The sequence below is a fragment of the Seriola aureovittata genome, chromosome 2 (assembly GCF_021018895.1).
Source record: "Seriola aureovittata isolate HTS-2021-v1 ecotype China chromosome 2, ASM2101889v1, whole genome shotgun sequence".
In the NCBI taxonomy this organism is placed as follows: domain Eukaryota; kingdom Metazoa; phylum Chordata; class Actinopteri; order Carangiformes; family Carangidae; genus Seriola; species Seriola aureovittata.
The window spans coordinates 23,634,534-23,659,244 of NC_079365.1; the positions used below are offsets into that span (position 1 = coordinate 23,634,534).

General features: G+C 39.1%; 2 protein-coding genes across 17 annotated transcripts in view; both read left to right on the top strand.

Annotated features, from left to right (window-relative positions):
* Window positions 1-12,583, top strand: part of eif4g3a (eukaryotic translation initiation factor 4 gamma, 3a) — a 48,058-nt gene extending 35,475 nt beyond the window's left edge. For 9 of the 15 annotated variants that reach the window (XM_056394087.1, XM_056394103.1, XM_056394166.1 and 6 more), the window contains 14 exons: window positions 1,063-1,201; window positions 1,528-1,649; window positions 3,294-3,384; window positions 4,305-4,422; window positions 4,811-5,037; window positions 5,724-5,836; window positions 6,336-6,508; window positions 7,800-7,925; window positions 8,072-8,153; window positions 8,332-8,430; window positions 8,617-8,763; window positions 9,420-9,501; window positions 9,640-9,786; window positions 11,579-12,583. In XM_056394087.1, the coding sequence (XP_056250062.1) occupies window positions 1,063-1,201; window positions 1,528-1,649; window positions 3,294-3,384; window positions 4,305-4,422; window positions 4,811-5,037; window positions 5,724-5,836; window positions 6,336-6,508; window positions 7,800-7,925; window positions 8,072-8,153; window positions 8,332-8,430; window positions 8,617-8,763; window positions 9,420-9,501; window positions 9,640-9,786; window positions 11,579-11,760 (1,848 nt within the window). In that variant the 3' untranslated portion in view covers window positions 11,761-12,583. The remainder of the gene's footprint in view (window positions 1-1,062; window positions 1,202-1,527; window positions 1,650-3,293; window positions 3,385-4,304; window positions 4,423-4,810; window positions 5,038-5,723; window positions 5,837-6,335; window positions 6,509-7,799; window positions 7,926-8,071; window positions 8,154-8,331; window positions 8,431-8,616; window positions 8,764-9,419; window positions 9,502-9,639; window positions 9,787-11,578) is intronic. The other 6 variants (XM_056394095.1, XM_056394191.1, XM_056394200.1 and 3 more) reach the window with 2 other exon arrangements.
* Window positions 12,584-14,621: 2,038 nt separating this feature from the next.
* hp1bp3 (heterochromatin protein 1, binding protein 3) lies at window positions 14,622-24,592 on the top strand. 2 transcript variants are annotated; one of them, XM_056401844.1, is made up of 13 exons: window positions 14,622-14,738; window positions 15,203-15,283; window positions 15,862-16,048; window positions 16,820-16,882; window positions 16,989-17,145; window positions 17,245-17,388; window positions 17,523-17,582; window positions 17,972-18,111; window positions 18,538-18,628; window positions 19,557-19,716; window positions 20,498-20,609; window positions 21,126-21,299; window positions 21,859-24,592. In XM_056401844.1, exons 2-13 carry the CDS (start codon window positions 15,217-15,219, stop codon window positions 22,448-22,450), a joined length of 1,947 nt encoding a protein of 648 aa, XP_056257819.1. In that variant the 5' UTR covers window positions 14,622-14,738; window positions 15,203-15,216; the 3' UTR covers window positions 22,451-24,592. The 2 variants fall into 2 exon arrangements, with proteins under 2 accessions (XP_056257819.1, XP_056257827.1); XM_056401852.1 differs by lacking the exon at window positions 16,820-16,882.
* The last annotated feature ends 119 nt before the right edge of the window (window positions 24,593-24,711 follow it).

The window sequence follows — 24,711 nt, forward strand, 5'->3', positions numbered from 1 at the left end:
AATTTAACACAGTGCACATTTAGAGTAACTATTCTTGTTACTCATGTAGCCAGCTATCACTTATGACCAGTGTCATGTCAGACACCATAAAATGGCCTCATCTTTGCGTTTATGTTCAATGTCTTCACGTATTGATTTTGAAGAGCACCTATATGTCAATGCATACACAGTCATCTACAATACATATACACACAGATACTCACATGCACACAGTCTGTTTTATCTGTTGTTGTTTTTATCCCGAATCAGTTGTAGCAGTTTATTTGTTTAGTTGTTTGCCCTAAACATGGACTCAAGCTATAGCGGGTATATACATTACATCTGATGCATTGTTTGTAACAGTATTTATCTGTATTGTCCAGGTTAAATAAACAAGTTGTGGGCACATGAACATGTTCTAGCGTCAGAACACTGGCAGAAAAGAAAAAAGACTTAGTGAAATAGAGACAAACAGGGAGCAAATTATTAAACATTACAAGTGTCATGTTGTGCGTTTCCAATAGAGAACTGTCTGCATTGATTAAAATGTGATTCCCTCATAGCTCTCGCCTAACACCAGCTTTTTGAATCAATGTCACTGTCTCCTACAAGATGCCGGAAACACAGATTCAGTCCCTACTGTGCTGCACCCCTGTCAAATTTTAAATTAAAATGAGCAAGGCTCGTTTTAGGCAGTGCAAGGGATCCACTTTGTTTAAAAACAAAAGCTCTGTGTTCAGCATCGTGGGATGACACAAATATTAATGACAAATGATGGGTTGTAATGCAAGTTGAAAGTGATAAGCTTGTTAACAGCTCTTTGCGTCAGTTATGATCATTGGTTAATTCATCAGTGTGTCTCCAGACATTAGGATATTCCTCTGTGATTGACAACTTCTTCTGTGTACGCTCTGATGTATCTGGTACTGTATGATAAAACCCACACATGCGCTCCTAAATTCTCGGGGCTGTCATTTGAATTCGCTGAGATAAAGAACAAAGAAATCGGTTCGAAACTGCAGAATCTGCCACTACTGTCTGATTCTGGTTTGAAGTCATTGTGATTTGTCATTTTTCTCTCAGCACAACTGGGTGTCCAGAAGAGCCGACCAGGGCCCGAAAACCATCGAGCAAATCCACAAGGAGGCGAAGATTGAAGAGCAGGAAGAGCAGAGGAAAGTGCACCAGCAGTTGCTCTCCAAGGACAGCAAGAGACGGCCAGGTCAGGCCTGCAGTCCAAATCCTCTTTAAGGCTTAGAATCACATCGGCACGGCTATAGTGACTCGGGAAGCCTGCAAGCATACAGGCAGACTTCCTGTCCCTATAGCCTGCAGAGACGCTATTGTGCCCAAAAGCATACAGGAAGCCCCCTACCCCCTCCCATCTGTTTGCTGACCTATAATATTTCATCATGTGTAGCAGCATGCTACAGAAACAGTCAGGAATGTCATTCTGTCTGCGACTTTTGCAGCCTTTTGACTCCATTGTATTTCCGCTAAACTCTAAACCTGTAGTTTCCCTGTTCATCTGTGGGTGTGTCTTCATAGATCCAAGAGATCAGAGAGATCAGAGAGATCAGCGTGTACAGAGAGAAGAGACCTGGAACACTGTGCCCATGACAAAGAACAGCAGGACCATCGACCCCACCAAGATCCCAAAGATCTCTAAGGTGAGGCCTGCTGCCAGGGCGTCAACAAATGGAGGGGTGCCAAAGACGAGGAAGATTGTTTTTTTTTTTTGTTTTGTTTTTTTTGGGGGGGGGGGGTTCTTTTTGTAATTTCACCGCAAACATCACAATCTGCTTTTAAATGTCAGTGATAACCAGTAACCAGGTGGTTACTTGTGTTCCATGCAAACATATGATAAAATCTGGATAGCTACAGGCGATCTGGGCCAGTCCATTAATTCAGTTTAGATTTTGGCTATAACACAAAATGTTTGCTCCTGAAATGACAGCACCCTGTAACCACACAGAGTTGTGAGCAAACAAACAGTTAATCCACAAAACAAATGTGCTGCAGTTGGTATTTTTAATTAATGATTTTACGGAGCTGTCCAAAACCTATTTTAGTGGCATTTTGCAGGGGAACCGCACCTCACAATCTTGTATCAAATATGAGAGATAATACTCATACTACATAACACTAAATATGATAGAAATACATTATAGGAAAAAGCTATCAAATGTCAAACATCTTAATTTTTGCAGCCGCAACTTCACTTGTGTGTAAGTTCACTTGAGTGTGATCTGTGAGATGTAAAATGTAAAAAGACTTTAAATTAATATTGGATCACAAAGCGTGGTCAGAACTTGTTATGGAGCCGCTACTGTACAGTCAAGCAGAAACATATATAATGTTATATGATTTAAGATTCATACAGGTATTTAAATAACCAAGTTTATGTTTTATATTCTTTACTGAACAATATCATTACTGGGAAAAGACTAACAGAGGCATTTGAGTGTAAACATATTCACTGGCAGATACTGTATGTGTTGATGATGTGACACAGAGCAGAAGTTAGGAGGGGCCTGAATTAAGTTAAATTTAACTAAAATATCATACTATTATTTGGCTATTAAAAAAACGGTCTCCTTAGGAGCACCAGCGGATGTCCAGAAACCAAAGTGTCCGCAGAAATGGCTCAGTATGCCGCCTCCTCACACCCACCATTTCACCCTTCAATTAAGAGCTAATCAATTCAACCATGTACAAGAGTTTAGTTTAATAATCCATCAAACCAACAGAAGATGAATATCATTTTGTGATAACAGGAATGACTAGAAAACTGACCGCAGAGGATATGGAAGGTTTTGTGGCAGCATTTTATGTTTTCTTTGTCTGATAGTCTGTGAGGAATCTGCAGGCTGGCCCTGTTCTCATCTGATTTATATTATTGTGGTTTACATGTTCAGTAGTACAAAGTTCCTCCTGCTGGATCTATATGGTACTGCAGTGTAAAAGAAATGGCAAGGTTTTTGTTTTTTTGAAGCTCTACCTGCTGGATATACTGTGTCATGTTTCAGTGTTAGTTGAACAGAGAGGCTGTGTGTGTTCTCTACTGTATGGTATGGTACAATAATTTGGCTGGTAATTGAATTCAGCCAGTGCTAAAAAAGAAGCATATTTCCCCCTCTGCTGGGTATTTTGAGAACTCAGAGGAGTGAAAACCCTGTACCTGTAGATTAGAGTCTGAGTCATTTACTTCTCTTTTCAGATTTTATCCTTTCCACTATTGCTATCTGATTTTCTTGTGTAGTTTTCAAAGCAGGAATACTGAAGCTTATTCCTAAATGATTCTCTTTCTGCAGCCTCAAATGGACGAGAAGATCCAGTTGGGCCCACGAGCTCAAGTCACGTGGGTGAAGGGCAGCAGCGGAGGAGCCAAGGCCAGCGACTCAGGTGAGATGACACAGCGAGTCGAAGCATCATTACATGAAGAAGACCTGGAGATACAACAGAGAACTGAGTAGACAGTGAAAATATTGTTCATCACACAGCCAAGTACTTTTAATCTCATGTCTCAGAGGCTCGATCATCAAACAAAAACACCAAGACAGCTCTCTCCCTCTGTCTCCCTGTCTGCTCAGATATCAGCTGTTGACTTTTCATTACAGGCGGATTTAAGTTATAACAGTTAAATGTTTCAGTTACACTTCACGCTACATAATCTATGTGATAACATTGTGGCCGTAAATGTCTTAAATGTCACACAGTTAATGTGTCGGTATGCTTGAAACAAATTACGACGTGTCATCCGACCACGTCTGAAGATGTTTATAGTTGTTCCAAACTGCCACGCTCAAAGGAGTGGAAAAATAAAAGCTTTAATTGGCATAAAACGGCACATACTGTCAGATGTCTTTCCTCGAAGGCTTTGGTGATGTTGCTCCTGCTTGTAACCATGAAAATTGACAGAAGTAACGGTGTGAAGATTTTAAAAACGGAGCCTGAGGGAAGGTCAGACCCTGCTTGCTTTCCCACCTCCACACAGTTGGCCAGTCGCTGCATGAAAGTTGTGCGAATGTTGGATCGTTGTGTTTGGAAAGTTACAGAAATGGTCACACTCTGCCCCTGAATTCTGAATTCTTGTTTGACCATTGAGATGTTATGTTTGGTCTGAAGGAAATTAGTTTTCTTTTTTGATTGTATTTTCTACTGTTGATGACGTATAAAACTGTTGCATTCAGCTTATATTGTGAGTCAGGTGAGGCAGGGCTCCTCTAAATGATTGCACCTTGACTCTAATAATCCACAATCACTACCCTTGATTTTCTGGTCATTTTTGTCTTTTTTTCAACAACTTTTTCTCTCCATAACAGAACTATCACGGACAGCAGGCCTCAACCGTTACTCTGCGCTGCAGTCCACACCTTCACCTCAACCCTCCACCACACCTCCACAGAACCCAGACTTTGACTCCAGGAGAACTCTGGGAAGGTAAAGGACAACATCATTGTCATCTGTAGGGCTCCTGTTGGTTTGTTTTCCCTCCCCTCTGAGGAGGGTATCTTTGTGGCCCTGATACCTAATTTGTCTGACCCTATGTTACCAGATATTTTGAACCCTCAAATTTTCATTTAATTTGGAAGAAATGTTAGTTTTGTAATTATGGTTTTTGATTGCTTTTATTTGTGTTTTAGTAACAATGATTTCATTTAGGTTTCAGGCAAGTTTTTAAATTGTTTTCACTATAGAATAGGTTAGGTTCCAAATAGGATCAAAATGGCAAAACTCAAATATATTTTTTTCTCCTTGCTCAGAGGTCCTCATTTACACCAGCATCCTTTCTGACTCCTTTTTATTCATTTTCCGACCCCCACTCCAGTAGTCGTAGCAGTGCAGGCAGAGAGCGCAGCGAGAAGCCGCTGATCTCTGCCCCGCCATCATCACGGCCCGGACCGTTCACCAGGGGAGGCAGTTCGAAGGAGCTGCTGGAGAGTCAAACCCCAGAGGAGCCACGAAGAGACCGGGAGCGAGAGGGAGGCGAGCCCCGGAGACCAAGTGTCACCGAGGAAAAAACGGAGCCAGAGCGCAGCAGAGTCAGAGAACCTGGTGAGACACGCAGCGCTACACAACACATGAAACATACAGTCCTTATTGGTACCACACTGATAGTTACTTTCTGCCATTTTTAAGCCTTCAAAAATTGTGAATATAAAGAATTTTTTATCTATTCTATAGTTACGCACAATATAAGATTAGCTAGTTTATTTGTGCAGTATTAAAATATACATGATGATATAATTATGTATAATTTATTGTTTGATGATATAAATTATACTTTTTCCCACATAAGACTTTAGTTTGTCATCTGATCATAGTTGTTTTACATGACTGTATTATTATATTATATCATGTTAATACACCTTTAACAGCATCAGCAGACATTAATACCTTAGTATTAATTTTCAATTACATTTACCAATGTTAGCCCTTGTATGTAAATTAATTTAGAAGCGACAGCACTACAAAACAATGTGGTATGACGCCATGAGGTTGTATTTAGTCTGTTCAGTGCAGATTTTGTAACTAATTTTATCTTAAACCAAGATAGGACGGCAAAGTATGAACTGTTATAATTATAAATGGACAAAGCCATTGTATTATCCACTGTGACAGTGATTCAGAGTAAGTTGTTATCTATGTGGGGGTTTAATCCGAGAGGACCATACAGACATCTGAATGAAGCTCTTATCACAGACAGACACCGTTGTGAATACTGTTTTTTGCATTGACAGCGAAACCTGAGCCTGTGGTCCAGACTCCGGACAGACCTGCCCTCTCTGAGGAGGAGATCGAGAGGAAGTCCAAGTCCATCATCGACGAGTTCCTGCACATAAACGATTACAAGGTACTGAGATTCACGGGAACATCAACAGTAGTTGAAGCCTGTGGCGCCTAAGTTCGGTGATTTTTAGATGCTGAAGTTTTAATCCACGTCAACAAACAGCTTCTTACAAGAGTGTTACTAATGAGAAAATGACTTTGTTAGATTCATTTATGATTCAAATAATTTACTTTTTAAATTAAGGATTGGCTGAGCTAAAGCATACATGTTGTCTACATAGCTTTTAAATTTAAATCAATAACTTATTCGGTAAGTTGAAGTACGGTAAAGTAAGGTAGGCTATACTTTATTGTCCTGCAGGGAAAATTATTTGAGGAAATTGCTTATACTGTATGAATCAGTGAGTTTTGTTTAAGATGAAATACCTCACTGCTGTATAGATTTATAAATGGCTTTTTAATTGCTAGAATAACAGAATTCAGATGAGTTTTGTCTTAAAGTTCCCTTTCCTGCCTGCTCTCCAGGTCAGTCAGTCATGATCACATTTCTTTGTTCTCTGCAGGAGGCAGTCCAGTGTGTGGACGAGCTCGATTTGGGCTCTCAGCTGCACATCTTTGTGCGTGTCGGGGTGGAGTCGACTCTGGAGCGCAGTCAGATCACACGGGACCACATGGGCCAGCTCCTCTTCCAGCTGGTGCAGCAGGGAATCCTGCCCAAACCGCAGTTCTACAAAGGGTCAGTTCACCTGCCAAATCCACTGTTTTACCTTAAAATAATCAATCACTTTCTATTGACAAGAATGTAACTGTCATCACAGCCTTGTGTGCTTGCCTGCTTCTTGTGAATGTCGCAACCTTATTCATGACAGTGATGCTCTTCACACATACTGTATTTATACCCTCTTTTGCTTCTTCCAGAATTTCTTTTTCTAATGATTTTGTGGTGACAGTGAGCTGAAGGAAAGAGTTACAGTCTTTATTCAGTTTCATTGGGTTTCTGTCACGTGTTAGACTAAACATGTCCAAAAGTCTGAGACCAAAAAAGTGGACACTGACACTGTATAGAAATCTGAAAGTGCTTATTTTCTAGCTTTTCTGAATCTTGGAGTTATTGTTGTAACAGAGGGTTTTTTTTTTTTTTTAAGGTCTTGAAAAGTCATTGGATTTGATCCCTCAAAAAAGACTTTAGACGGCTTAAATTCAGATTACCAAAGTCTATAACCTTTTCTCTTAGCTGCTGTAGACCGTACTGTCAGTTCCAAGATATGATGCAATTATGGGCGGGTGTCAGGTGACCTTACACACATACGAACCAAAAGTGACACTGGTAGGACTTTGGATTTTGCAGCAGGAGGCTGGTCGAGTTTCAGTCAGCAACATCAGACCTGTATCAAACACTGTCTCTCCTACCCAGCTAAAATAGCTACTTTGAATTTAACTCGCTGATCCCTGCAGAGACCCTGTGTAAAGAAAACTAAATAGGGATACATTTGACAAAGTTGACCATCCATTAATCATCATGCTATTGCTACTATTTTCAAAACCAATAAATGTTGTCAGAACATGTAGGGAAACAAGTATCAAATGATACAAAGGTGTATCATTCTGAAGATGTTTAATTCATGTTATAATAATGTGTTCCAACACAACACATTGGTATGAAAATACTGTAATATCTATGTAAGCATGGAGGCTTTTTGAGAGAGGGTTTTTCCTCTCTTTGAATCTAATTGCTTGTTCATATAAAATGGCCACAAGATGGGATTAAAAACACTGTTCAGTCCCTTTTACCGAGGCAGATATTTTCAGTGTACTGTGCTTAAAATATCAATGCAAAATATTATTCAGTGTTGGACTGCCTAGCCTTGTTTCCGGGGTATCGGACGGTACGGTCAATTCATCCAAACTTACTGAATTAAAAATGAATTTGAGTATACATATATTTAGTCTGTGCTTAAAAAATTAGATGCTTGTCTGTGTTTTCTTTTTTCAAACAGTTCTAATGTTTTTTTTGTCTTTTTTTGCAGGTTTGCAGAAACGCTGGAGCAAGCGGACGACATGGCCATCGACATTCCCCATATCTGGCTGTACCTGGCAGAGCTGCTCAGCCCTGTGCTGAGGGAAGGGGGCTTCTCTATGAGAGAGCTCTTTAGGTAGTGACACGACTATACCTGACACGAGTCATTCATTCATGCCCGAGGAGGCTACATGCACAGCAGATTACAGCGGATTTGCCTGTAAACTAAGCTCTGCATGAAGGAAAATCTTAATATAATTTCTGTTGTCTCTTTGTTCACAGTGAATTAAGCAAACCTTTGCTTCCTGTGGGAAGAGCTGGGATCTTAATTTCTGAAATACTGCACATACTATGCAAACATATGGTAAGTAACACTTATATGTTATTCCTTTTTTCAATCATTACTTGCATTGTATATTGGTAAAACATCTATTCAGCCTATAGCACCAACATTATATTTTTCTCACTGCTGTAAGTTAGACAAAAGTAAAAATACTTTTCAGAGGAGTGAGATGTGATGTTGTCTGGTCTTGTCTCCACAGAGCCATAGGACTGTGGCTTCTTTGTGGAGGGAATCTAGCCTCAAATGGACCGACTTCCTACCAGAGGGAGAGGACGTCCAGGCTTTCATCTCACAACAGGTTTTTGATGAAGGCCTCTGCATATAATGTTGTTATTATGTGAAAAATCAGAGTCACCATCCATCAGCTGTCTAACCGCTGATAAAGAGCACTTTATAAAATCCTCTCCATTGTTCTTCCTCCTCTTTCCTTTTTCCAACTTCATTTTCATCATTTCCTCACGTCCTCTCATCTTGACACAAACAGAAACTCCAGTTCGTTCAGTCGGACAGCTGCAGCCCTGAGGCAGCTCTGTCTAAAAGGATCTTGTCTCCTGAGGAGCTGAGACGACAGCTGGAAAGACTCCTCCTGGAGGACATGGCCAGTGACGAGCAGATCTTTGACTGGGTAGAGGTATGGCAAACCCTGCAAGCTAGTGGCTAATATTCAGATAAACAAAACTCTGACAGCTTATTTACACCTGGTAGGCTGCATGTAATAAGCAGAAATTCTGAAGTAATAGTGTGGAAAGAGAACAAGTAAGTTTCTGTATTTAAGCAGGAAAGTGTTTTCACACAGAAAGTGATTCTATCATTGAAATGGGCGCCATCAGGGCTCAACGCTGTTGCTGTGGCTACCAGCTGCATCCAGTCCTACTGTAGGCCACAGGTTCAGCTAATTACCCATTGTAAATTTATTTCTGGGTTGTAGCCAAAAATATGAAAAAAACAATAATATGAAGCAATTGATATAAACTAGCTAACTAATATCATAAACATTGTTTATTGGCCCAGACCAGATAACCAAACTTTAAAAGTTGCCATGGCCACATGGCAAGCTGCAACAGCAAACTGAAAGAGGTTGAAGTTCGTGCGTCACACGGATTTCCCAGGTGTTTACATGGGAAAGAAAGGAGGTGTTGGCAACCACTTGATGTTTGGAACTTTTTTGTGTTCTTATTCAAACTGTTTACTGTTCTTCAGTGGCATCACTGCTAGGCAGAGCTATGTGAAGTTGACAATTGTGTGAATTGTGTGTTTTGTCCTCCTCCTCTGTGCTCCATTTTTCAGGCAAACCTAGATGATTCTCAGATGAGCTCGTCTCCCTTCCTGAGGGCTTTGATGACAGCTGTGTGTAAGGCAGCAGTGAAAGGTAAGCACTCCACAACCTGGAGGAGAGACTCATCTATTCTGCTAAAATCTCACCACTGATTGCAATATTTACACTCTGCCAAACTGTGACCGCAGTGGCGCAGCATGTACTTACTCTGCCCCCTGCTTTACTGCACAGATGATAACACCAACTGTCGAGTGGACACGGCCATCATCCAGAGGAGATTGCCTGTATTACTCAAGTACCTTAACTCAGACACTGAGCGACAGCTGCAAGCACTTTATGCACTTCAGGCGCTGATCGTCACCCTCGATCAGCCTCCAAGTAAGTTCTGCATTAGAGTTTACTCCTCCCAATGAAACTAGGAGATTGATTTTTCTTTCTTTTTTCTTTTACTTAATTCTTTATCACAAGATTCCTAAATTGTGTTTAAGCAACAGTATTGTAGACAATATAATCTCACCACAAGGTTCATTTAGTAGCTGTTCTGGAGCTATCGATCCTGTCACATGATTTTCATCAGCAGATGAAGTTTGCATTGTTATCATGAAATTGTAGACATTCAAATTTCCGCCTCCTTCTGAGTCCTTTAATTACCTTTTATCCATTTTGGATTAAAACTTGAGACCTCCAAGAATGAACTTTGAATCTCAACATTACTATACTCTGTAACATTAACTTGATGGAGATTTAGTTTGAGGAACAGGATTCAAACTCTGGTACCAGATAACCTTTTTTTAAACACACTGCAGCTTCTCAGGAGGAGGAATGTGATTAGAGCTAATTACAGGAAATGACATGCACAGTCTTGACTGACACTCATATTCACAGATTCCTTCATGGTTAGAACAACAAACACACAAACCACAAACAAGTCACGTTGATCTAAAGTTACCGGGACTAGAATCAGATTTGCCTTAATTTTTTAATGTCATGGTTTTACAGGTTATCAGAGAACAAAGGTTATTAACAAACTAGTTTGGACTCATATGACTTATCAAGTCTCATATTTAGTGTTTTCTTATGCAGAGTCCAGAGGAAAAGGATTGTTAGATTGCTCAGTATGCTTCAGTTTGCAGCAGCAGGATGAGCATCTATCTGTCTCTGCTGAGGGGGGTATATGACCTGATGCTCAATATTAACTCTTACTTCCTCCCTCCTGATGTTAAGTCCCTTCCCAGTTTAAACGCAGAAATATGTCCAACCATTGAAAACAACAAAAAAAGCTCATTTATTTCACAGGACGTTTTAAATCACTTGGGATACAGATCGGTAGGACAACAATCAGGGTATCAGCAGGTTTGAAAAGTTTAAAAAGTTTTGAATTCAGCTTCCTCAAAAACGGCCTTAGAAGGTTTTAAAAAGTCTTAAATTGCATTCATAAGACTCCTAAATATTTTCTCTCACCTGCTCTGATTTTTTATGTTTTTTTATCTTGTGTTCTCTATCAGTCAGTCCACAAATTATAAATATTTCAGTTAGTATGGTATATGACAAAAAAGCTGAAAATTCTTGCACCTAAACCAAGCAAATATATCTTTGTTTGTAAAATGACTGAAACTACTAACTGATTGATTGATTAATTGACCAATTGACTAATTGATTAATCAACTAATCGTTGCAGCTCTAAAAAGAATGGGAATTACTTACATAATTGTAGGTTATATTGTCCCTGCTGGTTTTCTATCACACTTTGGTCCTTTATCATACAGGTATTAAATGTGTATGTGGTATTAAACACGTCAACATATTTAAATTTGCTTTGGTAAACCCTGAAGAAAGACGTGTCAGATCTGTCAGGATTTACAGAGAAGCTACACTGCGTTCACTTATTATACAGAACTGAAGTGTGTCTTTGCCATGTTTCCAACCCTACCAGCACCTGTTTGCTGTACGAAGTATCTGCATATATCTGACTCTTATCTGAACTGACCTTCATGTATGAGCTGCACACATTTCACCTCACAGAAAAATATGTTTTTTGAAACAAACCCTTTTTTATAATTTACTTAACAATATGATTGAATTCAGTTTCAAAACATGATTCCATTTCATGTATCCCTGACGGTGCTGAAAAGGTGACTGATGTGTATTTGCTCTGTCCCTCTGTCTTCAGACCTTCTCCGGATGTTCTTTGACTGTCTGTATGATGAGGACGTCATCTCCGAGGATGCTTTCTACAGGTGGGAGACGAGCAAAGACCCCGCCGAGCAGCAGGGTAAGGGTGTGGCCCTCAAGTCTGTTACAGCCTTCTTCACTTGGCTGCGGGAGGCGGAGGAGGAGTCGGAAGATAATTGACGAGGGAGACACCCGGGGACATGACGTAGTAGAACTGCATCCTTACAGCAGAACAAACATTCAGAATGCGTGTGTGGGCAGGACGACATGTTTACGGCTGGAATTTTTTTCTGCGGTACGGTTCTGAAACATGCCGCCATTTTGAGTTTGGATTCCAACGGCGGAAGCACTAAATACCTGTATTATACATAGAAAATATTTTTGTTTTAAATTTTAACTTACGTTTCTTTTGTTACTTTTTAAGAAGAGACTTAAAAGATACATAGGTTCTGGACTCTTTAATTTATTATTTTTTTAAGGACTGCAAATATGAAAGTTATTTAACATTTGCAGATGCTCACAACAGAACAGAAATAACAATATAATTAATTATAATAACAAAAATAATAATTGTGAAATGAATAGCCTCCCTGGACTCCACACTGTTTGGTTTAAAACAGGGTAAAACAAAATTATTTTGGGATGAAGGGGAAGCAGAGATAAAAAGGAACTGTTAACATTGTCCATGTATGATGTTTGAGGTCAAGGGTTATCTTCTAATAACCAGAAAGCCTTGGCTTGCTCTGCGTTGATATGTACATACACCTCATGAGAGGTAGAGGTATGCATTCAAGAAGCGATGCAAGTCAGTCCACAGAACTGTCAAAACAAACGCAGATGAACAAACCAGATACATTCAAATGAAATGAGCAAAAATGCAAGTTTAAAAAGCAAATGGCCAGGGTCGCTGAACATGAAATGCTTGTAATACTTCAGACCTACAGAGCAGATTAAATGCTTGTAAATACATTAAAGACAAAAAGGTATTTAAAAAAAAAAAAAAGTTGATTCTCATGATTTGTTCTTTGGATGGTTGGTATTTGGAGATGTGAGTTTCCAGATTTTGTGCTTTTGGTGGCTCAACTGCATCTTAAATTTGTGTGTGTGTGCGTGTAATAAATTGAGGCAGTCTTCCAGCTCTGTTTTGGATAACACTTTAGCTTCTTCAGAAGAGCTGAGTGATCTGACCAAGAGAAGCAGCTGAGGGACCAGCTGGCATCCGGCCCAGGATTCACTACATGGGTACCACTCGATCCTTTTGTCTGCTGAGTCACTGAAGCACCAGTGGCATGTCTTTAGAAGTGTCTTAGCAGGTCTTTGCTGTATATTTCCCTTGTTTATTTTTTTACCACACTGTATATATTCGTGTATGTATATTTTGTGTATTTATCTAGTTGTGATGTGTTTCAATGGGGTCAGGCAGGCAGTTTTATTAATTTTACAGTGTGTGTAGCCACGTGCCCACCAGATCACCCAAAACACATTTTAGGCAATTTACTGGCAACCATTTTGATAATTGGTTAATCATTTCAAGCAAAAATGCCAAACATTAATTGGTTTCAGCTTCTTGGTAGAGAGGGATTTTCTGCCTTTCTGTTCAATATCATTCGTGTTTTGACTTTTCACACAAAAATGCAATTTGGGCAGGCATTTTTCACTATGTTCAATCTATGAAAAGCTGAAGATGACATCTTGAAATATCTTGTTTCGTCCCACCCAAGTCCAAAAACCTGAAATATTCAGTTAAGAGTGAAATATGACAAAGATAAGCAGCAAATCTTCCCTTTTGAGAAAATGAAATCTGCAAATATTTGGTGGTATTTCACAATTTTTGCTTGAAAAATTACTGTAACGATTAATCGATTATCAAAATAGTTTATTACTTCTTTGTTGACTAATTTGAAATGAAGTGTAGATGAAACACTCACACACATTAGGATATGAGCTCTCAGTTTTTGGTGTGTATTCATCAGGGGTGTGTCTTATTACTCTTTCCAGGAAGCTAAAACAAGTTTCTGATGCTCTGTCTATAGTCTGCACTACAAGTGTATCTACCACTGTACTGAACAGTAAAAGTTGTTTCTTCTCATGTCAAGCAACCAAAAGAATTAGGTGGTTAGCATTAGGCAGAGCTCCCACCACTGCTGCAACTGTACAAAGTTTTCATGTTTCTTTTCTAGGTTACCTTAGTGCCACTAGCTTTCAGTTCTCAATGTAATTTCCCATGAAGGGTTTCTTTAATCAGTTTTCTGTCTATATTCTATATAAGTCTACTCAAGCCTGGATTACCAACCTGGCTAAATTTGATTGTTTGGTGTTTGAATTGCCAGAAAATAGTTAACTACAGTTGATTAAAATACAAACATGTTGAGTTTACACTCAGAAAACTGAGACCATGGCAAACATTCACACTCGTGAACTTGTGACAAGTTTTTTTATTTTATTTATTTATCTATTTGTTTGTTTTGCATTTTTACATTTTAAAAATGACTTGAATGATTGATTATCATTGTCTGACAATGAATTGATCAGCTCATCATTTCTGCTCTGGAGTACTGGTTGGTGCCTGGGAAAACAGTGCCACTGATAACGGGGGTCAACAGAAGCCCAACACAAATCTTTGTCCTGGGGTCCTCTATGTCAGTTAGACCATGTCTACTTCTTTACTGAATAGTTAACTTTGAGAACCTATAAATGTAAATCAAGGTTAAACTTTTTTTTTTTTAATTTGCACCCCAGAACTACAGCTCCCACGAGTTAACTCAAAGTATGGGCAGAAACCCTCAGTAATACCTCAGTATTACGTTTGAGCGTTTTAGAAGCTGTTGAGAGAAAAAAAAAAAACCTTTGTATGTGAATCAATCCAGCCTCTTTCCCACTAGCTTCGGTCGTTCAATGCTACACAACAGCGGTGACAATGCCAACCAAGTCACAAATTACCGTGAGTTTAATTTTGTAGTTTAAATGTTAAAGAGAAAACAAAGGACTACAACGGTTGGAATCGGCGGCCATGATAGTGGGAATTCTTCGACGTACTACGTGACGCTGCGACGTGACCAACGATCGTAATGGGGCGGGGCTCGTAAACAGAGAAATCTAAATAAAGGATCGTGCAGAAATTTACTCCAAAGTATCTCACTTTTCTCGACAAGTAAGAGGTAAGTTTCATTCGCATTCTGATTGGTTAGGCGCTAAAGCTATATTTGCACGGATGCGTTGTTGGAAAACATCACAGGCCGGTGGGTTTTTACTCCGTGAAACTGAAATGAATTTTATCTGCCTTGTGCGACGCCATCACTGTGTGTAAACTAGCAGACAAAATGGCGAAATTGCCGACAATTTCCCGCACCTCGTGTGCAGGCTCGTATAAAAATGATATACATTTTTTGGCAAAGGCTGGCGGATGAAAAGGTTTTGATGGTGGTCTTAGTTTTGGTAAACACAAGTGCACCTTTTCTTCTATTTGAGGATAATGGGCCTCAATGAATGAAAGTGGGTCTGGCAGTCTCACCGTTTTTTTTAATTTTTTTTTTATTACCACGCACATACAGTATTCAGAGCGGGGCCCATACCAGCGTTGTCTTAAAGTGGTGTTCATGTGCATGTTATTTTCGCCATACAGGTAAATCTCGTGTGATGCCGATACGCCGGGCAGCAGCGACTCCAACCCAGGAGAAGGACCCCTCCGCTGCTGCAGAGAAAGGTAAGGCCGGGGTCGTACATGACCTGAGCTAAAGACCCCTGAACGCAACATCATCTCTGACACAGATTTCACCCCATCACAACCTCAACCGCAATACTCTACAGACTGGAAATTGAGTATAGTCCAGAGTATTGATGTGTGGTCATCACAACTTTGTTTACAACCGGAAACAAGTTTGCAGATCTGAGCAATATAATCAAATACAGCAGTGTTATATGTTCCTCTTTGGTATTTTTAATGATACCTACAGACCAATGTGTATTTTTTATGTAAATGTAAAACAAGGTTTTGCCAAATTAGATGATTTAATGACTTTGAGCTGACTAGCATCTCATTTTTCATGGATAGTAGTTTATTTTAGATGTTATGTTAATTGCACATTCATGAGCTTGGGTTCAAGGGGTATCATGTATTTAAGTTTTAGGTGCCTGGATAAAAAAACATAAGCTTCTCCACACTATAAGCTATAAATAAAGGCAAAAGTGCAGAAAAGGTTATCTTGTGGTTGTCCTTATTTTTACATGCCAGCCGCACATTTTTTTTTTTCTGCTTTAATGTCAATGACCGTCTCCTCTCAGAGCCTGAAGCTTCCTCAGAGGAGTCGCCCTCTGCTGACGAGGAGCAGGCAGCATCTTCAGCTGCAACAGCTGAGGTGGAGGAGGGCGAGGGTGATGGTGTGGGCGAGACGGAGCCCTCGGAGAATGGAGAGAAGGCTGATGAAGGAGCCGAGCCGGAGAAGGGAGGGAAGGGGACAGAGAAGAAAGAGTGAGTCTCACCAGAGAGCTAGTGTGCAACTCTGAACACTGCGATATTTCACTTTGATAGCACTTTTATCTGTTTATATTATCCTTACCTCTGCTGGATAACAGCAGACTGCTCCTGTCATGGTTGCAGTGTTGCATTTCCAAAAGATGTGACCTGTCACAGCCACATTCATCCCCTCTTTACATAGTTGTCAGACAGATGTACCAGTCCCTTTGTCCGCAGTCTTTGAGGAGCCCAGGAGGAGAGGACGTTGTTGTCAAAAATCAAAAAAGAAGCTTAGTCCATACTTGAAATCTCAAACAAAAGAGGCATTACCTACTATGCAACATATCTTTCAGAATAATGTCCAGATAATATTTTGTTTTTCCCACTTGTTCAAAAAATAAAACTGAGCAAAATGTCTTCTGAATTCTAGAAAACAGCCCTTCAGTTTAGCTGTAGGTGATCAAATTGTTTGGGCAGTTCACACCGATTATCTAAAATGTATTTATGGAAACCCAGGTAGTGTAAGAAAACATGAAAAGGCCTTCCATTTAGCTGTTGGCGAGGAAGTATCAGGGACATTAAACCTTGCTTTCCAAGTTAATAATTTGTAATTTTGGTAATTTCTCCTCCTTTTCTTCTCCCAGACCTCAACAAAGCAAACATTCACCTTCTACACACAGTTCACTAGCATAGAAATTCAGTTAGAATCAAATTATCATGGTGGTCAATAAGACAGATGTTCTGAAACTTAATTTTGTCTTTCCCGTCGGTGACAAATGGACAAAGTGACAAATGCAAGGACTGCGCGGCTGGACAGTGCGCAACACACTGCTATGTTCTCCTACTAAGGTGAGGATGTGATAAAGATAAGGGTGGTAATGATCACAGTGAAATATCGCTTTCTAAAGAATGGACCAACTTCACTGAACTTGTATCTTGCTCCTTTTGGCGACAGGTTGAAAGATGGCTACAAGTACGAGAAATCCAAAGTCAAGAAGGTGAAAAGGACGATTCCTGCGTGGGCTAGTGTCAGTGCCAGCAAAAAACTTCCTGTTACCAACTTTGCAGGCACTCACAACAAAGTGGATAATATCCTCATTGAAGCTATTACGGTGTGTACAAACTTTGTGAATCCACCCCTCTTCACAGTCAGTGGCATGTGTTTATTTTATTTTTTTCCTTTTTTTTTTGTGATTTCTTGTCCGTTGCAGTCTTCTAATGACAAGTCTGGAGTTTCATACCAGTCTGTCATGAAATATATCGTCAAAAAATACCCAGGCATGGAGCTTGACAAGAAGAAGTTTCTCATCAAGAAAGCTATGAAGAAACATTTGGAGAAGGGCACAATTAAACAGGTAACTAATGTATCTCTATATTTCACCTAATGTAGGAATATAAATAAAAGAATGGTCTCCAATCCGGAAGAAGCAGCACTTTTTCAACAAAGATGTTTATTTATTTCTCATTGTGGTCTCTTCCTCTGGCACAGCTGAAGGGTAAAGGCCTTTCAGGAACCTTCATCATTGGGAAGCAGTCCAACCTGTCTAAGGTATGTTACAACAGAGGGAGGAAACAAAGTCATGTACAATTAGCGATTTTAGTGGGTTTTTGAATCTCAGTAGATCATGGCTCATATTTATCAAGCCTTTCAGAGGAGGAAAAGTAATTGGCATTTTAAGTGAGAAGGTGCAGCGCTGAAATCTCTTTGTTAGAAGATAAATACCCTCTCAATGTCTAAGTCAATAGATACAACAGAAGTTGTGCTCAGTACCAGAATAGCTTCAGGAGGAGATCATAGTACAATATTACATAGGTGCAATCAAATCTAGACCTTATGTTAATGACGTAGTGTCAAAAGTTTCCTTCTCCCATTTTTCCCTATGAGACTGGGATGTGTTTGGTTGTAATCGTCATGTCTGTAAATGGGTGGTGTTTTAGAAATCAGTTCAGAAGCAGGAGTCTCTGGGAGATGCTCTTCCTCTCATCATCACTCGGCTCTGTGAGCCCAAAGAGGCCTCCTACAACCTGATCAAGAAATACCTGGAGCAGCACTTCCCCAGCCTCAACATCGAGAACAGGTACAGTGTGTTCCAGTTACTGTCTGAGCATTACAGATACTATTTGACCAACAGTAAAAATAAATATATATATATATATATATATATATATATATATATAATATATATATATATATATATTATATATATATATATATATATATATATGGAGACTATTGAACAATTAAGAGTATGAAATATAGATACAAGCAAATATTTTTTAAAATATTTCTTCGCAAAGAGGATAAATCAATCCTTTATCAACACATTAAAAAAAATGTAGTAAAGATGAGTTTGTAGAAACTTCACTTAAAAGATGACACAGCTCTGTAGTTTTAACAGTGGTCTGGATTTCAGAGGCTCGGTAACTTACAAAAGTGGGTGTGTAAAGTTGTTTAGCTGGAATCATTGATTATATAAATGATTTATTTACTGGTTCATCCTCAGGCCAGAGGTCCTAAAAACAGCTTTGGTAAAAGCAGTAGAGAGAGGACAACTGGAGCAGATCACTGGGACAGGAGCCAGAGGCACTTTCCAGGTAAAGCTCTTTATAACACTGATTTTTTTTTTTTTTTTTTCCTTTCAAAATGAGTGACATATACTAATGGCACATAAAACTTTAAATTCTGTCTGATAAAAGCCACTGCGGTAGATGACTTCGTGTTTGTCATGAGCAGCACAAGGTTTATGGCACAAGTTGTGCTCTCAGCCATCCATTACTTGTGCATTTGTAAGCTATAAACAGTAAAAAAAAAAAAAAAGATACATTTTATTTTCTGTCTTTAATTGCTAATGTTTTGTCTGGTCAGCTTCCAACAAGAAGGACTCACTGAACCACTTAAGGACCTGCTTTATTTCCAGGATACATATAGGACTGCATTGTCAGTTAAATCTACCAGCTTGAGCATCTGTGTTGTATTATACTTTTTCAGTAATATTAAATATGGCACTATATTGCATTGTAAAGCATGGAAACCAGGGGGAAATAAGTGTTTTTCAAAGTGCCAGTAAACACGATGACAGCCCCCACCCCCACCCCCCTCATACAAAAACATGAGCATGAATAAAAAGACTATGCGGCAAAAACACAGTCTGTGAGAGATAAATGACAGGCTGCCTATCTGTTAGTTGCAGCCTTAATTTTGACATACAGTTCTTTTTATTATCAAGTAATTGTTTGATAAATAAAGTGTCAGGAAATAGTGAAAAATGTGTGTCCCATTTTCCGTAAAAATCCAAGAGTATGTCTTCAAATATCTAGGCTAAGGGAACAATAAAATATAATACATTATATGTTTGAGGAGCTGAAACCAGCGAATTTGTCTAGTTTTTCTTTTCTTTTTTTTTTTTATTAAAACATGTCAAAATGGTTGTTGATTACTTTTCTGTTGATCATTGCTGCAGTTGTTGCAGCTGCTGTAGTCTGAATGCACTGTGAACCATATATCCTAAAAATTCTGTCACAGTTGAAGCGGACTGGGAACCAGGTCCTTCTGAAGGGCAGCACCTTGGAGGACGCTATCACAGCCGCCATCACAGCTATGAATGAACCTAAAACCTGCAGTACCAACACTCTACGCAAATACTTATTAGATGCCAACAAGGACAGAAAAGAGTACCAGTTAGGTGAGACTCCCTCTCTCTTGCTTACATGATTTAATGGGACTGCTTAATGGGATTGACTCAGAGGGACAAGCAAAGCATTTTCAAAGTAAATTTATTCAAAATAATCACTCAAAAAATGTATAGTTTTATTCTTCATGTTTGTTACATTGGATTCCAATAGGGACCACTTAGAATGTATATGTGAAACCACACCTGTGCATTTGTTTTCGCACATCCTGTCTGATGTCCTGTCGGAGAAAACTGATTGGTTCTCGGACACATCAGTCCAACAGTTGGTTCCTCCTTAAACGAAACATTAAAACGGTTCTTACCAATGAAAGAGCTGGAAGCAGGGACTCTTTTAATACATGCAAACCAACACACACATCTACGAACAAGCCTGGCAGGAGTCAAGTGTGGGCACTGATGCAGAAATTGTGCATTTATTCTTTTTGTTTTTGTGAAACATTAACCACCAAGAAGTGGATTCTGCTGCAAGACTATTTTAGAAGCTTCCATGGAGAAAATTTGTTGTTTTCTTTCTGTAGACACCCCATAGGCTGTACTTTAATAAAGATTGAATTGAATTGAATTGATTGATGTTTTGGGTGACCACAGCTATTATTTTCTGCAAGGGATGCAACCAACTTTTTACATCCACATTTCTAGTCTACAGGGTTCAGCAGTTCACTCAAAAGGCATATTTTTTTTGTTAAGATTGAGTGTCACTGCATGATAAGATGTGGGTAACAAGGTTTGTGCATCCAGAATGTAATTACTAAAAGACAAACTCTTTCTTTAGTGGCCAATCTGAGGAGGACCCTGACAAAGTGTAAAGTCCTAGGATGGATGGAGCAGATCACTGGTCACGGCTTCACAGGGACCTACCAGCTCTCGTTCCCTTTCTACCCCAGGTATATCATCTACACTTGGAGAAAAGGGTTCCATTGATTAACCATTTAATGTTAAGAATACCTTCTTTTTTTCCCCCTTCATCACACTCTTTCTCGATGTTTAAAAATCTCAGAATTTCTAGTTTTTGTTCCCATCAGTGTCCACAAAAAAATTCACCATGGTGGTCAGCAACACATGTTGAAACACAGACACCCAGAGATACAGACCATGTTCTGTTTGAGATATGGATCTTGTAATCTTCATCTAGTAATTGAGATATTTCTAAGTCTATAATAAGGAGATATGAAAGTAATTTAAAGAAACCTTTTCATTTGAGTGAATAAAATATGCTTCCATAGTATATAGTTTTTAAATATTTTATCTATTACATATTTTAAGGCAGATGGATCAGTTAGTAGCTAGCTTTGAAAACAACATCCACAAAACATGTACATTTACTCAGATTTTCAGATACTTGTATTTTTCATTTGATACACCTTCTCGGCTTTTTTAAAAAAGAATATTTTTCTCTTTAGTCCCACCATCCTGTACCCAGACAAGTTCAAAGAGCTTCAGAACAAAAACACAACAAAACCTGCAACTCCAGCCAAGCGGAGGCGGGTGGCTGACTCTTCTGACGAGGAAGAAGAAGAGTCAGAATCGGAAGAGGAGGAAGACGACTCATCGGACGACCCTCCCTACCGTAAGAGGTGGGTATAAAAGTTCTAATTTCATATTTGGATAGTATTCCAAAATCCAATGCTGCATCATTAATCAAGACACTTAAGTTACTGCTTTAATAAAAAAAGAGAGTGACGCCATTGACTATGAACCACAGATCTAAATGATATATATTAAAATGTATGCAAGTCCTAAAATGATCATGTAGCACTGTAACTCTCAGGAAATCTCAGAAATGTGATTTTCTCTAGTTTTAAATGAAACGTGACATCGTTCAGCCACCTGGCGTGAGAAGGGGGTTTTGGTTTTGAAACGAAAAAGGATCTGGTTCAATCCATTTGTTGTAAGTATCACTCAGAGACTTGAAGATTGAGCCCTTAAAACCACACAGATCATGGTCCATTTTAATTTTTTAATCTGATGAAGATGTAACCGGAATCTAATATTGTCCAGTTAAATAAATGTTTGGTTTGGAGTGAGTTTGTAGGAGTTTTTATTTTCATAGATGTAGTATTTCAGCAGCCTTGCACCTACATGTGTGTGTAACAGTCTATTTAAATAACTGCTGCATGTTCACATTACTGTTAGGAAATATCAGAAGAGGCCTCCAACCAAGGCGCGCCGTCCCCCACCTACCAAGAAATCTCGGACCGCTAGTCAGACAAAAGCTAAAGGCAGGGGACATGCCCTCGTAAAGAAGTCTCCAGCCAAGAAAGCAGTGTCTTCAGCCAAGAGATTGGGAAAGAAACAGTCATCCTCCAAGAAAGAATCCAAGGCGCCAACTAAAGCCACACCTGTAAAGAGAGGAGCTCCTGCAAGAAAGCCCAAAACGCCAGCCGTTAAAAAGCTGAACAGGAGGGCGTCCAAGCGACCTGTTTCCAGAGAGTCATCTCCTGAGGAGGCTGTAGTCACAAAAGAGACTCCAAAGAGCGGGTCCAAGCGATCTAAACGTACAGAGTCGACCCCTGCGGAGCCCAAGGTTAAAAAGTCGGTGACCAAAAGTGGATCCAGTCAGCCCGAGTCTGAAGACTCGTCCAATGAGGAACCTGCGGTCAAAAAGTCAGCGAGGAAAAGTGGATCCAGTAAGCCCAAACCGGCAGGGTCCAAGCGGCCTGTAGTCAAAAGAGGGGCGAAGAGCAGCAAGCAGTCCACTCGAAAGTCCAAGAGAGGGAAATGGTGAGCCCAGGAGTGCCTTCCACGAACTGGGCCGCTCTGAATATGCAGCAGTCTGCCGCTTTGCTTCAGTGCTCTCTCTCTTTTTATCATTGTTTTCTCCCTTTTTAATGGGACAGTAGTTTTTTTTTTTGTTTGTTTGTTTGTTTTTTTTTATTATTATTTCTATCGTAAAATAAGAACGTTATCCTATCCTAACATTAAGTTTACTGTACATTGAGAGTTTCTGAATTTCCTTTTTAATCACCATGTGTAGAGAAGCTCAGTTAGTGTTGCCGTTAAAACAGATGTGTTACCAGCTGCCAGCTCTGGAAACCATAGCAGGATCCCACATACTGTAACTAGAGCCATGTAGTGACTTCTGTTTTTATATCTCTTCCTTATCCAATCTGTAGGTGTTGGCAGCACACATTCCTAATATCATCTGAAGTAAGATATCAGTGTTTTGGAGGGATGAAATTTCCATTTTAAGTTGAAATGTGGGTTAAAATGTTTAAACGGATACTAATAATATTTTATAAAACACAGATTTTAAGGTTGTTGTTCTGTGTCCTGGACACATTTTTTGGCCACACAGCACTGCATCAGAATTTGAATTGTTATCCATATTTGTCCATGAATTATTTGTTTAGTCCTGCTGGTGCCAGGTCGAGGACTTAACAGAGGATAAAACACTATGTTGGTATTCATTTCAAAACGAGGCAGATTGGGTAAAAAGTCATTTTTTGATATGTGTGTGTAAAAAGGCATATACATGAATCGATTTTATTGCTTCACAGTTGTAATTGAGTACAAAACTAAGAAATGTGTGTTGTGAATAAGAAAAAGAAGGATAATAGCTCATACATACCCTGCATGCATGTATTCCTTGTGTTGTTAAGCTTTTTTTCCAAGTCATTAATAAAATGGCTATATTTGTAAACTTGCTGATAATTTAGTCATTTAATATAGTGGGTAAACACATACAATACAACACGTTCTTCATGATTCCAGAACAGAAAGAAGTTTAAGTACTTTTTTAACTTGATAATTAGCACAATAGAATATATGGGTTTCATCATTCTACAGAGAACTGCTCTTCCCAGCTGTGGGGTGCTGCAACAACAGGATTTTTAAATGATTAACTGAAAGATAATTCACCAGATTTAACTATTTCACTTCCTGGAAGTTCACACAATAACAGTCTGTAATGTATAGGAATGTGTTGCATTACTGTCCAAACCATATGTAACAATGAAAGTCCTTTCAGTTTGAGTTCTCAGGTTCAATCTTCAGAAGCTGGACTGTTGTTTGGGTGGAGTATTTGTTTTTGTTCCAACTTTGTTTAGACAAACAACAGAGACATCATAATAGCCTTGCATGTTTAGGTGGGATTGTTGCAAATGCAATCCCATTATATGTTCTCAGGTTCAAAAATTCTTTATTATAACATTTTTTTGACTCCTATCTGCTAGACGCTTCAAACTCCATTCACATTATGTTCAGGTCAATTAGGACATTATTGGATGTATTCATTTTTTGGATCTTTTTCATACTTGTCATTTTTTCCCATTAAGATGAACGGACAATGATCAAAAATGCCAGTCGTCATTCATACTTTAAGGCAGAAACTCCAGTCAAAGGTCAAAATGTTTGGAAACTTTCATTAATCTTTGGTTGTACTCAACTTTGAAATCACATTCATAGTTTTTACACAGTGACGGTTCAAATTTGATGAACGTTTCAGCTAGAATGGGTGGCTTCACACAGAGTGGGGATAAGTTGTTCAACTGGTCTGAAAAATTTCTGTTTAGCTCATCATCTTCATTTTCACATAATGCTTGCATCAATACACCTTAGATATTTAATTGTACACTATACATTCTTGTAGTTTTTTGAACTTACAAATGAGTGTAAAACTATCTACTGTTTGTTTGACAAATAGTCACTTGTTCACTGAAATGACAAATTTATGTTCGTTTTAAAAAACAAAAACACAAAATTACAATATGTCATGTTGTGCTGTCTAAACAAAACTGCCACAATTTTATGTTTTTGCCAACTTGCTATTAAGTCGGAGGGTATGTCCCTACTTGCTTTTAGGCTACTTGTAATACTTTTAAGTAGGATTTTGAATGCACGACTTGAAATAAAGTATTTTACATGATTATATTGGTACTTTTACTTAAAAATAATAATTATAAAACCGTATCTGAGTAGGCCTACTTCTTCCACCGCTGGGCGTGTGGTGTCAGCGGGATGAATTGCGCAACGACCAGGAATGTGTGG

Excerpts from the sequence above, each read along its gene's own strand:
- hp1bp3 (XM_056401844.1), top strand. The coding sequence starts at position 15,217 with ATGCCGATACGCCGGGCAGCAGCGACTCCAACCCAGGAGAAGGACCCC. Across the intron at positions 16,883-16,988 it reads TGCTATGTTCTCCTACTAAG|GTTGAAAGATGGCTACAAGT; the intron begins GTGAGGATGTGA and ends TTTTGGCGACAG. Across the intron at positions 17,389-17,522 it reads AGAAGGGCACAATTAAACAG|CTGAAGGGTAAAGGCCTTTC; the intron begins GTAACTAATGTA and ends CCTCTGGCACAG.